The 15,467-nt window shown below is 39.5% G+C and overlaps 1 protein-coding gene across 5 annotated transcripts in view; it reads right to left on the bottom strand.

Annotated features, from left to right (window-relative positions):
• HORMAD2 (HORMA domain containing 2) overlaps nt 1-15,467 on the bottom strand; it is a 51,404-nt gene that overhangs the window by 19,656 nt on the left and 16,281 nt on the right. For all 5 annotated transcript variants that reach the window (XM_070399504.1, XM_070399503.1, XM_070399502.1 and 2 more), the window contains 3 exons: nt 10,713-10,780; nt 7,114-7,265; nt 6,695-6,948 (listed from right to left, as the gene is read on the bottom strand). In XM_070399504.1, the coding sequence (XP_070255605.1) occupies nt 6,695-6,948; nt 7,114-7,265; nt 10,713-10,780 (474 nt within the window). The remainder of the gene's footprint in view (nt 1-6,694; nt 6,949-7,113; nt 7,266-10,712; nt 10,781-15,467) is intronic.

Below are 15,467 nucleotides of genomic sequence, written 5' to 3'. Positions count from 1 at the left end.
AATTTTTAGTCATTCTAGTAAATGTGTAACTCACTTTGGTTTTAATTTGCATTTCCCTGATGACTAATGACATTAACGGTCTTAAATCTCATTTTCCAATTGTTCATTGGTCATATAGAGATATACAATAGGTTTTTATATATTGACCCTGTATCCCAGAACTTGTTAAGTTTATGTATTAATCCTGGTAGCATCTTTCTTGTAGATTCTTAGAATTTTCTATAACACAATCATTTCAATTCAAAAGAAACAGTTTTACATCTTTCTTTCCAATCTGTCTGCCTTATTTTTCTTATTCTTAATTCACTGCCCAGGACCTCTAGCATAATGTTGAATCAAAGTGGTAAGAACTGACATCCTGTTTAGCCATAAGTGTTTAGTCTTTCACCATTAAGTATGATGCTCCCTTCAGGTTCTTTGTAAATATCTTTTATAATGTTGAGGAACTTCTATTCCTTGTTTTCTAGAAGTCTCTTTTTTTAAATTACAAATGGATGTTGAATTTTGTCAAATACTTTTTCTGCATCTTTGGAGGTAATCGTGTGCTTTTCCTCCTTTCTTCTGGCAATATGATGAGTTACATTGATTGATTTTTAAATCTTAACCCAACCTTGTATGCCAGCAATAACCCCCATCTAGTCATGTATTATCCTTTCCATATATTATCCTTTCCATAGATTGATTTGCTAATATTTTATTAAGGACATTTGCAGTTACAGTTATTAGGGATATTGGTTGGCCCATAGTTTTCTTATAATGTTTTTGTCTGGCTTTAGTATCAGGATAATGCTGGTCTCATAAAATGAGCTGTGAAGTCTTCTCTTCTATATTCTTAAAGAGTACGTTTAATATTAGCCTTACTTCTTCCTTGTTTGATAAAATTCACCAGTGAAACCATCGTTCCTGGAGCTTCCTTTATGTGAAGGGTTTGTTATAAATTCAATTCCTTGAACCAATATAGGATTATTAAGTTTATTTCTACAAATGTCAGTTTGCTCATTTTTGTCTTTCAAGGAAAGTGTCTATTTCAACTAAGTTGTCAAACTTATCAGAATACAGTTTTCACAATAGTCCTTTATTTTGTTCTTAATGTCTGTGGAATTTGTGGCAATATCCTGTTTCCCATGCCTGATACTGGCAATTGTGTCTTCTCTCTTAATTTTTCAACCAGTCTAGCTAGAGGTTGACCAGTTTTATTGGTATTCTTAATATTCTCCTTTTGGTTTCAGATTTACTGAAACTTGTTTTATGACCCAGAATATGGTCTAACTTGATGAGTGTTCTACAAACACTTGAAAAGAATATGTATTCTGTAGTTTTTGGATTGTTTTATTAGGGTAATAATGTCAAAATGACTGATAGTTCAATTTGGATATTTTCTATTGCTCTACAAGTTCAGTGATCTATTTTTTATAGCTTCTAATCTGCTGTTAATCCCATCTAACAATACTTTAAAATTTCAGATATGTTAAGCTCTATAGTCTATTTGCCTCCACCCCCCCCCAATTTTTAACACTTTCCATTTATCTCATTATTATATTTATTCATGTTTTTATTTAAATCCTTGAGCACAGCTTTATCACATTTGTTTTGCTTATGTATAACTCACACACAGTAAAAAAATAATATTTTAGTATACAGTTCTGACAAATGTACACACACACACACACACACACACACACGTTTCATCAACCCCCAAAACTCCACTATGCCCCTTTGTAGTCAAACCTCACACTCAGCCCTGAAACCTACTGATCTATTTTCTTTCACTATAGTTTGCTTTGCAAGGATGTTGTATAAAAGATAAACTTACAGCACATCAGTCTAAGGAGTTTCATAGACCTGTTTCCCAGAAAAAAACTGGTGAAAACTATTTTTAAAAACGTAAAGTCTCTGAAATGGTCCCAAGGACATACAGCAAAAGAAGAAGACTCTATGCAAAAAAAAAAAAAAAAAAAAAAAAAAAATTTGGCAAGAACAACAAAAATCTGTAGTATTTGAACCAAAATCACTCCCTCCATTCTCCTGGCTCAGTGAGATTCCACTCCACTCAACTCCAGACTGGTGTAGACAGGAACTCCCAGCTCCCTCTCCCCCAACTCACATTAAGAAGGCTCTATTTATGAGAGGGACAGACGTCAGCATTTCTCATCCTGGCCCTAGCTATGTGTTGCTGAGGATAAATTCTGTGTCAGTGTGGCCAGGAATTATGGGTTTCCATCTTCCACCCAGCCCCCAAGATGAGACTAATGCTCTACTTTGGGTGAAGTACTTCTGAGAGTGCGAAGGCACCAATCACTCTTTCCCTGGTTTATAAGACAGTGGTTCCATGCTGGGAGAATCAAGCAGAGAAGACCTGAAGCTAATGTTCCTCTTTAGCTAATACTCAGTTCCTAAATCAGAAATTTTACTCTGAGAGATGCTTGCCATTGTCCCCACCCCCAGCTCTGGGGCTATAGCTTAGAGATTTTACCAGGGGGTAGAAGTGGGACATCAAAGAGGTCACTCCTAAACATTTCCCTAGGAAAGTGACTCATTTGCAACAGAGCATGAAAGAAATTCAAGGCAAAGGGCACTCTCAAATACAATGGAGGTTGTGTTGAAAAATTTGAGAGGTCATTGGAAATATAGGCTGAACTATAACTTGGCTAGTTGCGAGAGATAATCAGGAATAGAAGCAGCTGGGAGGAGCCCACATGAGGACAGAACAAATCTCAAACACTAACCTAAGGAACCATCCCTTCAAGGAGCACAAATTTGATTGGACTAGTCTCTGGAGAAATTTATGCCTGGAACACTGTTGAAAATAATCACCAGCAATTAGTTTAATTTAACAGCTGGGTGTGGTCATGGAAAGAGACAGTCAAAGAAAGTCCTGATTAAATCATCATCATCCCAAGATGACTGTGGGCATATCCAAGGCTGCACTACCTGAGTAGCAACTTCAGAGGCTTAATACTACAGGGGAAAAGTATATTTCACTAAAATAATCAGCCACTCACTAAACAAATAAACAAAGAAATATTAACAATAACAAGTCCGAGAGGTGAAAAAAGAACCATAACCATAGTTGCTATATGATCTAAAATGTCAAGTTTGCAACGAAATATTATAAGACATGCAAAGAAATAGGAAGGTATGACCCATACACTATAAAAATAAGCAGGTAACACATAATGCCTGTGAGATCAAACAGATATCAAATTTAACACACAAAGGCTTCAAAGTATACATCATATACATGACCAAAGATTTAAGGAAAATCATCTTTAAAGAAACAAAGGAGGGTATGACAACAATGTCACATCCAATAAAGAGATGCAAATTATAAAAAGTACCAAGTGGAAATTTTGGAACTAAAGGTGCAAAACTGAAAATTTTATTAGAGAGCTTCAGCAGTGGATTTGAATTGGCAGGAGAAAGATTAGCAAATTTGAAGACAGATTAATAGAGATTATGCAATCCAAAAACCAGAGAGAAAGAGAATGAAGAAAAATGACAAGACCCTCAAAGAAATGGGGAACACACATAATGGAAGAACCAGAAGGAGAGAAAGGTGAGAAAGAAATATTTAAATAAACAATGACTAAAACCATCCAAATTTATTGAAAACATTAACCTTTACATCCAGGAAGCTCAATGAACTACAAGTAAGATAAATACAAAGAGACCCACACACAGACACACCATAGTAAAAATGCTAAAAGCCAAAGACAACATGAAAATCTTAAAAGCAACAAGAGAAAACAACTCGTCACTTACAAGGGAACCCTATAAGACTGACTTCTCAGCAGAAACAATGGAGACCAATTAGGCAGTAGGATAACATATTCAAAGTGTTCAAGGAAAAACTGTCAAATAAGAATCCTGTATCAAGCAAATCTATCTTCAATTTTTATTGTTGTTAATCCTCACCTGAGGATTTTTTTTCATTGACTTTTAGAAGAGAGTAGAAGTGGAGAAACAGAGAGAGAAACAACGTGAGAGACATATTAATTGGTTACCTCCCAAATGCACTCTGACCAGGGATGGAGCTTGCAACCAAGACAGGTGTCCTTGATCAGAATTGAACCCGGGACCCTTCAGTCTAAAGGCTAACACTCTATCCACTGAGCCAAACTGGCCAGGGAGAGCAAAGCTATCTTTAAAAAACAAAGATAAAATAAAGACATTTCCAAATTAACAAAACCTGAAAGAATTTATTAATTCAATACCTGCCTTATAAGAAATACTAAAGAGGTATTTATAATACATGCATTTGACAAAGGATCTATATGTAGAAAATATATATATTAGAGGCCCGGTGCATGGATTCGTGCACATTGAAAGAAAATTAATTAGAAGAAATATTTTAGAGGCTGGGGAGGGACCACGGGAGGTTGGCTCCAGGACGTGTCCGGCCCAGTTCCGATAGGCCAGACCCTAGCAGCAAGCTAACCTACCGGTCAGAGCATCTGCCCCCTGGTGGTCAGTTCACATCATAGCGACCAAACAGTAGAACAGTCTGACACTTAGCATATTAGGCTTTTATATATATCGATATGTATAAGCAGACCTCCTAAAAATCAATAAGAATGCAACACAACCCAAAAGAACTCAACAGAAAAAAATGACAAACCCTGAAAAGACACTTCACAAAAAAAAGATATCCAACGTGGCCAATAAACATATGAAAGGGTGCTCAGTTCATTAGTCAGCAGGGAAATGCACATTAAAACCACAATGACATACTACTACACACCCACCAGAATGGTTAAAATTAAAAAGATGGAAAATGCCAAGGGTTGGTGAGGATGTAGAGCAACCACAACTCTCATATATTGCTGATGGAAGTGTGAATTGGCACAACCACTTTGGAAATTGTTTTGTAGTACCTATTAAAGGCTAAATGTACATGTACCCTTTGACCCAGAAATTCTACTCCTAGCAATTATATTCCTATCAGAAATGTGTACATATTTCACTAAAAAAACCTGTGCAGAATGTTCAGAAGTACTATTCCTAACTAGAGGCCCAGTGCATGGATTCATGTACTAGTGGGGTCCCTCGGCCTGGCCTGTGGACATCCCCCAAAAGGTCCTGGATTGTGAGAGGGCACAAGCCAGGCTGAGGGACCCCACCAGTGCACAATCATGGCCAGGGAGAGATCGTGGGAGGGCTCCAGGGCGTGTTCGACCAGTGTCACCCAGATCGGCCAGACTCCAGCAGTAAGTTAACCTACCAAGCGGAGCGTCTGCCCCCTGGTGGTCAATGCGCATCATAGCTACCGATTGCATGGTCGCTTAGGCTTTTATATAGTATATAGATAGTAAAAAATAGGAAATTACACAAATGCCCATCAACTAGATGGAAAGTGAGAATGCCCTATAACAATATGCAGAACTGTGGATAAATATCACAACATAATGTTGAGTGGTTCATACTCTATGATTCTACATCTGTAAAATAAAAACAAGAGAAACTAATCTATGCTAATAGAAGTCAGGATAGCCCTAGCTGGTTTGGTTCAGTGGATAGAGCGTTGGACCATGGACTGAAGGGTCTTGGGTTCAATTCTGGCCAAGGGCACATGCCTCAGTTGCAGGCTTGATCCCTGGACCTGGTTGGGGTATGTTGGGGAGCCACCCAATCAACGTGTCTCTCTCACATTGATGTTTCTCTCTCTCCTTCTCCCTCTCCCTTTCACCAAAAATCAATGGAAAAATATCCTTGGGTGATGATTAACAACAACAACAAAAAAGAAGTCAGGATAGAGATATTTTTGTTGAGTGGAACAGTGACTACAAAATAAGACTGGGTTTTCTGGGGGGCTACTGGCATTTTGTTTCTTAATCTAGGTGCTGATTTAACATGTTTACTCCATAGGGCTGTGGCAAGGGTGAGGCCAACAGGATACCTAGGGAGCAAAATGTAAGGAGTCACTCACTCTCACCTTGTTTGCCTCACCTTTACATCAGCCCTGATGTTCATTTTGTTAATATTTATTGAGCTATATCATGATGACGTATTTTCTGCATGTATATTATACTTGGATTAAAAAATGTTAAGGGCCTGGCTGGTGCGGCTCAGTGGCTGAGGGTCAACCCATGAACCAGGAGGTCATGGTTTGATTCCTGGTCAGGGTACATGCCCAGGTTATGGGCTAGATCCCCAGTGGGGGGCGTGCAGGAGGCAATGGATCGATGATTCTCTCTGGAACACTTCTGAGTTTCTGCCTAGCTTTGTTTTCAGTTTGCAAATTCTAAGACCCTTAAATAAAACTCTGTCATTTACTTCTAGCAAAGCCTCTGGACTCCTTTTGAATATGTTTATTACTTATAAATGAAAGATAGAAAATCCAAAATTTTCTAAATTCATGGGTATCTTTTATAAAAGAAGTATGTTGGAAAGTCTTTTTCTCCTCCTAGTTGTGGACAATTTTATATAACCAAGTATATGACCTTTTTGAAGACAGCACTTTTTTTTTTTTAGAATAAACACTCCTTAAGGTGAGGGTCTAATGGATGTGCCAGGTATAAAAACTGTAACAAAACTACGCAGCTTTTATACCTGGCACACTCCATTAGACCCTGTTACTGTTTCAGTGTTTATACCTGGCGCACTCCATTAGACCCTGCTACTGTGATCTGACCTGCATAGTAACTGTGTCAGCTGTTTCACTGAAGCATGGAGGCTCCCTAAAGCTTTGCCTTACTTGGTTGTTGCTTCCCTCTTCTTCCTCATCGCCGTCCAGACCCTGATGGGCAATCTCGGTGACGCTGTTCTCCTGGAAGAGGTTATCCTCCAAATCAGACACTCTGGTGGCTTCCGTGATGACTTTTAGCTTCATGCTGTGAAAGCCAGACGAGACCACGCCCACTTGCAGGTTTACGGGCTCCCCCTCAAACAGCAGGACGTGTGAGTTTACCCCATGTTTAAACCCAGGGGGCTGGTAATAATCGGGGGTCACTGCAAAATAAAGAGTGAAGAAAACTGAGTTTCAACAGAACAAACCAGGTTCATCTTTCATGTGTAGCAACAGAGATACTTTTCTGATGCTTGCAAAATCCTTCTATTTACATAAAATGTTACTTCAACACTTCGGAAGGAATTTGACTAGAGGTCTGCACCTACCTGCACTATAGTAGTGGAGTTTCATAGTAAGTACCACATCATTAGGAAGGGGTCCAAGGTTCTGCATCAGGATATACAATTTACGGAGTAGTAGAATGCTGGCTTTCTTCATATGTCCCCTCTTTGTCCCACTTTCAGTGCTCATATTACTGCTATAACCACATTAAAAAAAAAAGCATACTTTTCAATCACATACAATATCAAAAATATCTTTGAAAAGAACAAAACTTTTTACTATAAGATCAAATAAAAAGAAATTAACATCAGGACACTCTTGAGACTTCCTTTAGAATGTAAATTAGAGGAGAGGTTGTATTTTTTACAATGTATATACAAAGGATTTCTTTATAGCAAGTTCCTTAAGGTATTTTAAATATGACCTGATTATTTATTTATTTTTTAAAATATATTTTATTGATTTTTTACAGACAGGAAGGGAGAAGGATAGAAAGAGTCAGAAACATCGATGAGAGAGAAACATCGATCAGCTGCCTCCCGCACACTCCCCACTGGGGATGTGCCTGCAACCGAGGTACATGCCCTTGACCGGAATCGAACCTGGGACCCTTCAGTCCGCAGGCCGACACTGTATCCACAGAGCCAAACCGGTTAGGGATGATTTTTTAAAATTTGATTTAAAAATGGCCGCATGCTATAATAGTGAGAACAATGGATTTGGAATGAGGAGACTTACAGCTAATATTGGCTCTGCTGCTATTAGCTGATTAACCTCAGTCAAGTCACATGGACACGCTAGGTCAGTTAGCCCATTTATGAGATAAGCTTACACACATTTCTACACCTTTTCTAGTATAAAATCGGTCATCAACTCTGGGCCTTTCTATCATCTGTTATCTCTCAGAGGTATCCCCTCCTCACTCTTACATGGATTATGATAATGACTATTTTTCCTGCTTTTTTCTTGTCCATACTGAAAAAATTTCCCACACCACTGCTGGAATAATATTGCTAATAGAAAAATCTGCTGATGTCGCTCACTTGCTTAAAATTCTTCTATTACATCCATCACCTTTCAACCAAATTCAAGAATGGCATACAACGCCTTTCATGACCAGCCAGGCCCTCATCTCCACCTTCATTTGCAATCACTATCCAGTTACTTATCCACGTGCATTTGCACTTCGCTTTCCCGTGCTTTTCCCACTTCTCTTCCTGACTCTCCCGAAGTCATTCTTGAATACCTAGCCATGTGTCACCTCGTCAAGGAAGTCTTCCCTGATAATCCCGTACCTCACCCTTGTTTATAGCTGTGTGTATGTCCCCCTCTAGACTATGAATTCTACACCTTTCCTCTCCACAGTACTGAGTTTGGCGCCCAGCTACAGTAAGTACACAATAAATGTTTGTTGAATTAAGGAATGAATGAACAAGTTGGACAAAATTACTTTCCAATTCTAACATTTTCTTTTTCCTAAGAATTTTCTTCCCCAATTCGTTTCACATTTGAGTAGTTTCCAGGAAGAAGTATGACTGTAATATATTTGCACACTGCCGCTCACATAGTAAGCACTCAATACTGAAAAATAATCCTCAGTAATTGAACTATTGGAGGCAGTGAGAATTCCTAAAACAAACATTGTTAAGTAAATACATTTGTTCCTGTTTCAGTTCCGAATAACCTTCAGTTTTGTCTACCAGGATTTAACCAATTTGAAATAGGTAACCAGAGATAGCCATTTAGCTCATGGGTTTCTTCAGTATACGTCATATTCACATAAAATCATATTCAAGACTCCCCTGCACTCTTTTAAAAGGCAAATTATCTTTACCATGGAAGAGGGGATCGGTAATTTTATATGGTGATTATTTAAACAAATGTCTACCTTTGGTTTCTAGGAAATCAGTAATATGTATTACCGTCTCTCCTTCTTAGTAGCTGAACGATTTGGCCATTTGTTTTTACTGCTCACCTCTTGACATACATGCCTTCATAACAAAAGAAATTTCTCGCCCTAGCTGGTATGGCTCAGTAGATAGAGCATTGGCCTGCAGACTGAAGGGTTCTGGGTTCAATTTCTAGTCAAGGGCACATACCTCAATTGCAGGCTCCTCCCCAGCCCAGTACTTGATCCGGAGGCAACCAATCAATGTTTCTCTCATACGATATTTCTCTTTGCTTTCCCTCTCTCTCCCACTCTCTCTAAAAATCAATGGAAAAATATCCTCGGGTGAGGATTAAAAAAGAGAGAGAGAGAGATTTCTCTGGTTGTCAGTAGTTCATACATTTGAATTTTAGAGGATAAAGGCAACTGTTCTGTGTGAGAGAACATGTATGAAAAGTGCTGAACAACCTGTGAAGTGCTATACAGATGTTAGCTAATGAGGGTTATGTTCGCATTCTCATTCCTGGAACTTACTTCCTCTTCACATCCTAGTGCCGTCTGTAAGTCTTACAAATGAGAAAATAATTAAGGAAGTGAATCTTGGAGAGACATCCTCAAACTTGCAATAAATTATGAAACAGAGCTAATAGTAGAAAACTGAGAATGAGGCCACATTTCTCTTCAGAGTCATTCCTTTCAGGGGAACTCGTGCCCTTGGCGTGGAGTCCTCTGTCCCGCGTGCTTTTTCCCATCATCCTCCCCTCCATTTCATTCCATCTCATCAGCAAATTTTGGCTCTTTCTAAACCCAAAAGCTCCTGGGAAGAAAGTAAAGACAATAAACGTGGCTCCTTACTAAAACATCTCCATCTGCACCAAGGACCTTCGGAAGCAAATGGCCTTGTCTTTGCTATTTAACCTGTTAGTATATCTAAAAACTTGGGATTCGAGATGTGCTAGGAAAATACAGTGCTTCCCAGTCTTTCCCATCCTAAGACATACGTAGAAAATTATTTTTGTATGACATACTGCGGTAAGCAGGTGGCAGTGATGTGTCTATAAGCAAATCGTTCAGTGGCTCCATCTACCCCAGGTTCAGAGGCAGAGAGGACCGTATCTTGGCATAGCAATGGAGACATGTTGGTTTAGTGGGAAGATAGAGCCTTTGGAGCTCTTCCGTCAGCACCATGTAGACGGCCTCATTAACATAATTTCTACTGCTGTGCTGTCTACCAACCACCATTGCCTTCAGGGACCACTATCACCACTACCACCACCACCACCAGGTACCATTCACTGAATGTTTATTATGTGCCAGACATGGGCACAGCTTAATATATGCATTATAACTAATCATCACAACAACCATATGAAGTAGATACTGTATTATCACTGTGCATACTAATATTTAGGGAGGTTGAGTAATTTGTCCAAAGTTATATAACCAGAACAGTCAGAGCTGAGGTTCCAAGCTACAGCCTTCTGCCTTGGGAACTGGAACTCTTAACCACTTAAGCATAACTGCTTTAGAGCCTACTAACACCACCTATGAGAAAAAGAGGGAAGCAGAGGACGCCCCTATTCCCACCAGAAATGTCAACAATTACACGATCCCTCTTTATAGCAGTGCTGGTGTTCTTTGGAGGGTTCCTGGGAGAGTTAGAAAGGAAGCATAAGGCCCATCTGTGGCCTCAAGAGGCTTATGTTTACCCCAATCATATCTATTTCTCGTGTTCATTAAACAATTAGATTCTACCTGTCAAAATCCATAGTGATTCCTTCATTTGTGTATTTGAATTTGAACTGGTATATCTCAGTCACTTTCTAGAAACATCAAAGGAAACAGAGAAATAAATTACTTTAAAAAAGAAATCCTTTGGTAGTTACAAAACAGTCAAGGGGATGTGAAGTACAATATAGGAAATGTAGTCAATAATATTGTAATAACTATGTACGGTACCAGGTGGGGACTGGAAATATCAGGGGGAACACTTTGTAAAGAATATGATTGTCTAACCACTATGCTACACACCTCAAACTAATACAAAATAATATCAAATGAAAACTGTAATTGAAAAATAAATTTAAAAAGAAATCCAGAATCTTATTTGATAATAGATAAGGAACATTTTCATTTCGTATCTACTATACTTCCTACTTACCTGTTTGTTTCACAACATTACATTATTCAGGAATAATCTTTGCAGATATAGAGATAAGGATTTTTCTCCTGATTTTTTATTTATTTATTTATTTTTTTTTAGATTGAATGGAAGGGAGGGAGAGAGACAGAGAGAGAGAAACATTGATGTGAGAGAGACACATCCATTGGTTGCCTCCCCCACATGCCCCAACCAGGGCCGGGAATTGAGCCTGCAACTGAGGTAAGTGGCCTTGAATGGAATTAAACCCAGGACCCTTCAGTTCGAGGGCTGATGCTCTATCCACTGAGCCAAACCGGCTAGGGCAATTGTTACCATTTTAAAGCTGGAAAAACTAAGGCACAGAGTCAAGTACGTGACCAGCATAAGTAAATGACAGTGGAACCGGTTGAGAAACCATTTATTCATGTAACAGATATTTACTGAACTTTGTGTCAGGCACTGGAGTTACCGTGGTGAACATGACAGAAAAGGTCCCTGCTTGAGCTGAGTCTTGGGTAAAAAGAGGGGACGATGGAGTATTCCAGGCAGAGGGAACAGCAATACAAAGGCTCTGAAGTAGAAAGAAAGCCTCTCCCAGGATCAGAGAGGAGGCCAAGAGGCTCACAATGAATGAGCAAGGGGGAGAGTACAGGAGATGAGGTTGTAGAGGTTTGGGGGCCTGTCAGTCACAGTAAGGGGTTTAGATTTTATTATAAGTGAACACAAGTCCATTGAAGGGTTTTAAGTAAGAGGCTACTGCAGTAATTCAGAGAAGACTAGAATGGCAACAGGAAAACTAGAAAAAATATAAAAGAAACTAGGATCTATGATTTCAGGTTTTGTTTTTGTTTATCCTGCACTTAAAACTAGGTACTATTGCTATCTTCTCCCCTCATTGTTAAGAAAGCTAGAAATGAAGAAGGGCAAATTTCCTCATGAGAGCTATACTCCAATTAAAATATAATAATTGTCTAGTAGTTGAAGCAAACATTTGGCCCAGATATATTATAGTGTGTCCACAGAGCTGGAGAAGGTATTTAAGACAGGAAAAAGATGTGAGTTTAAGTCAGAACATAAAATACACCCTTCATTTATCTATTTGTTCCGTGGAAATGTGGGAATGAGGATGTTAGGTTGATCAGAAAAAGTCTCAATGCTCTTGTTACTTTTCTTTATTATAGGATTAGTGCCCCGGTGCACAGATTCATGCACATTGGAAGGAAATTAATTAGAAGGTGGCCAGTGAGCGGGACTGGGCGAGACGGCCTGGCACGCCCTGGAGCCAACCTCCCATGATCCCTCCCGACCAGCTGCACCTGGGGTGGTGCCACGGCATCTGCAGAGTGAGCGCAGTCCCTCTGGTAGGTGGGGTCCCTCGGCCTGGTCTGTGGGGATCTGGCCAAAACTGGCTCTCTGACATCCCCCAAGGGGTCCCAGGTTGCAAGAGGGCAGTTCTTGGGTGATGCACCCCGGAATCGGGCTCCCTCCTCTCTGGTTCCAGGGTGCGTCACTCAAGAACCGCCACTGCCAAGTCACTGCAGCTCGGCAGCTCCTGCATTGAGCATCTGCCTCCTGGTGGTCAGTGCACATCATAGCTATTGGCTGGATCAGGGGTCCTCAAACTATGGCCCGCGGGCCACATGCAAATACAAATATTGTATTTGTTCCTGTTTTGTTCTTTTACTTCAAAATAAGATTTGTGCAGTGTGCATAGGAATTTGTTCATAGTTTTTTTTTAAACTATAGTCCGGCCCTCCAATGGTCTGAGGGACAGTGAACTGGCCTCCCCTGTTTAAAAAGTTAGAGGACCCCTAGGCTGGATAGTCAAATGGTTATTTAGTCTTTTATATACATAGATTTGCTATCCCATTAATCACAAGTGAACAGGTCCTAGAGAAATTAGCTCATCTGCTTAAACTCGAAGAACACTGATTTTTAATGGAGATAATTTTAAAAGAAAAAAAACATTTTTCTAGCAAGAGTTGAAAAATCCAACCAAGTTCAGAAGGCTGCTTTGTGAGTACAGTCAGATCTACGGGTTCCACATCTTCCCATTCAACAAAGCAAGGATCAAAAATATTTAGGCCCTGGCTAGTGGTTAGAGCATCGGCCCGAGCACTAAAGGGTCATGGGTTTGATTCCAATCAAGGGAACGTACCTCAGTTGCAGGTTCGATCCCTGGCCTGAAGGCAACCAATCAATGTGTCTCTCTTACATCGATGTTCCTCTCTCTCTCTCTTTCTCTATTTCTCTCTCTCTTTCTCCCTCTATCCCTCCCTAAATGAAAAAAAAAAATATCCTTGCATGAAGATTAAAAATAAAAAAAGTTAAAAAAATATTTGGAAAAAATAGGCCACGTGGCTGCTGACGTGCGCGACGTAGGTAGGCCTATGAGGGTTGTATCTGTACTGAACATGTATAGACTTTTTTCCTTGTCATTATTCCCTAAACAATACAGCATAACAATTATTTACAGAGCACTTCATTGTATTAGGTACTACAAGTAATCTACAGATGACTTAAAGTATTCGGGAGGATGTGCGTAGGTTATATGCAAATACCACACACTTTATATAACAACTTGAGCATCTGCAGATTTTGGCATCCCCCGGGGTCCTGGAACCAATCGCCCAAGATGACTGAGGGAGGACTGACAGTAGGAGAGGAACGTGAAACTGGAGTGCCTGCAGCCACAGCTTCACTTCAGACAGGCCAGTTACATGGAGTCGTTGACTCTTCGCTGCGCTGAGTGTAATTGCCCTGTCACGCAAACAATGCCTATTCCTCCTGCCTGCCCATGTTTCCCAGCCAACTCCAGCTTTAATACTCTGAGCTATCTTTCATATTTTAAATTGTACCAAGAACAGATCCTTTATGACCTTTCTATAAACAGATTGTTTAGCAAAACTGAGAATATACAACTTTTACTCAGTTGTGCTATCTATTGTCTGAGATAATTTGAGAATGAAAACATTTGATTTGTACCCTCACAATATTCATATAGTAATTCTTTAGGGGCCTATTATACATTGAGTTGTATAAATCTTTCCTTAACATAGTTACATTTTGGCTTACACTTATTAATACCCCCCACGCATTCTGTAGTGTGTGTCTGCAGAAAAGCTACACTACCCCTTTTTACTACTTTACTTTTTTTTTTCTACTTTAGTTACGTTTGTCAGTTCATCTCAAAACGTCAAGTGCACAAGCACAGCAACTTTGTGTGTTGCTCAAACTCTTGTTGGCCTCTGGACTGGGTAAGCATCCTTTGCTTAAGACACTGGTTCTCAGTTGTACCGTGACAGACTCTTCACAGGCGTGCTGCAAAGTTTAATCCATGGGTAAAATGTATTTTCACTTCAGGTAAACATTAATATTGGTACTGTTTGTGCAGTTTTGCTTAGTGGAGGATACAGTTCTATGGATATGAGTCAGGAAACATGGCACGATATCAGATAAATGCCAATAATGAAGAGTCTGGAAGCATTCAAATTTTTTTTTCAGGCTCATAAATGATAGCTCAGAACTTATCATATAATAAGCCTTTGTTTCCTAATTCCCTGTTATATATATTGCGTGTAGCAAAGCTCATTTAATAGCTCTCCTCTCTCTGTAAGATATTTCTGTAGTTAAGCCCAATTTGCTTAGCAGTTCACTACCTCAAAACCACCAATTTCAGAGCTGAAGTTGTGTGTGCATAAGAAAACATAATAATTTACCGCGCTAGGGAAGTGACCAATTTATTAACAATTTAGCAGGAGGGTTTAGTTTGGGAAACTTCCCATTAGAGCTAGAAGGGGAAAAAGCATTTTGAAGTTACACAAGAGACAAAGACCCAGAGGTACTTTGGCATTAAAGAATTGTTACCCGCCTGTATGTACCAGTTTTCTTCCACCTTGTTCAAACACATATTTATGATCTTGCCAAGAAAGGATTTTAAAAACTAAAAATGCTTAACTTAATCTTGAATGCCACTAATTAGGCTAAACCCATTGGCTTAGAGAAGGAAATGGAAAGCAAAGAAAAGGTAAAGGAACCGGAAGGAAAGATAGGAAGAAAGTAAAGAGAGAAGAATGAAAGGCTTCTCCCTCCATGTCTATGCCACCGCCAGTTTCCATTCAAAGCAGCACATGTAACTATTACGTGCCCAAGACTGTAATATCCCCTTTGGGAGAGAGAAAACAAGAATTCACAATCTGGTTGGGAAGATAAAGTAATCTACATGAATCAACTGAGAGTGTTAAATTGTGGGGTACTGATGAAAAAGGAATTTAGAGAAGGAAGAAATTAGTGTGAACAGAAGAGGCAACGAGGCTTTCATGAAATATTTGGAGGTAAGTTGGCCTTAAGGATGAGTAGAACTCAGT

The sequence above is a fragment of the Myotis yumanensis genome, unplaced genomic scaffold, assembly GCF_028538775.1.
Source record: "Myotis yumanensis isolate MYYU_CA2020_CCGP unplaced genomic scaffold, mMyoYum1.0.hap1 SCAF_19, whole genome shotgun sequence".
Taxonomy (NCBI): Eukaryota; Metazoa; Chordata; class Mammalia; order Chiroptera; family Vespertilionidae; genus Myotis; species Myotis yumanensis.
This window is presented reverse-complemented; position numbering and strand designations above follow the sequence as displayed.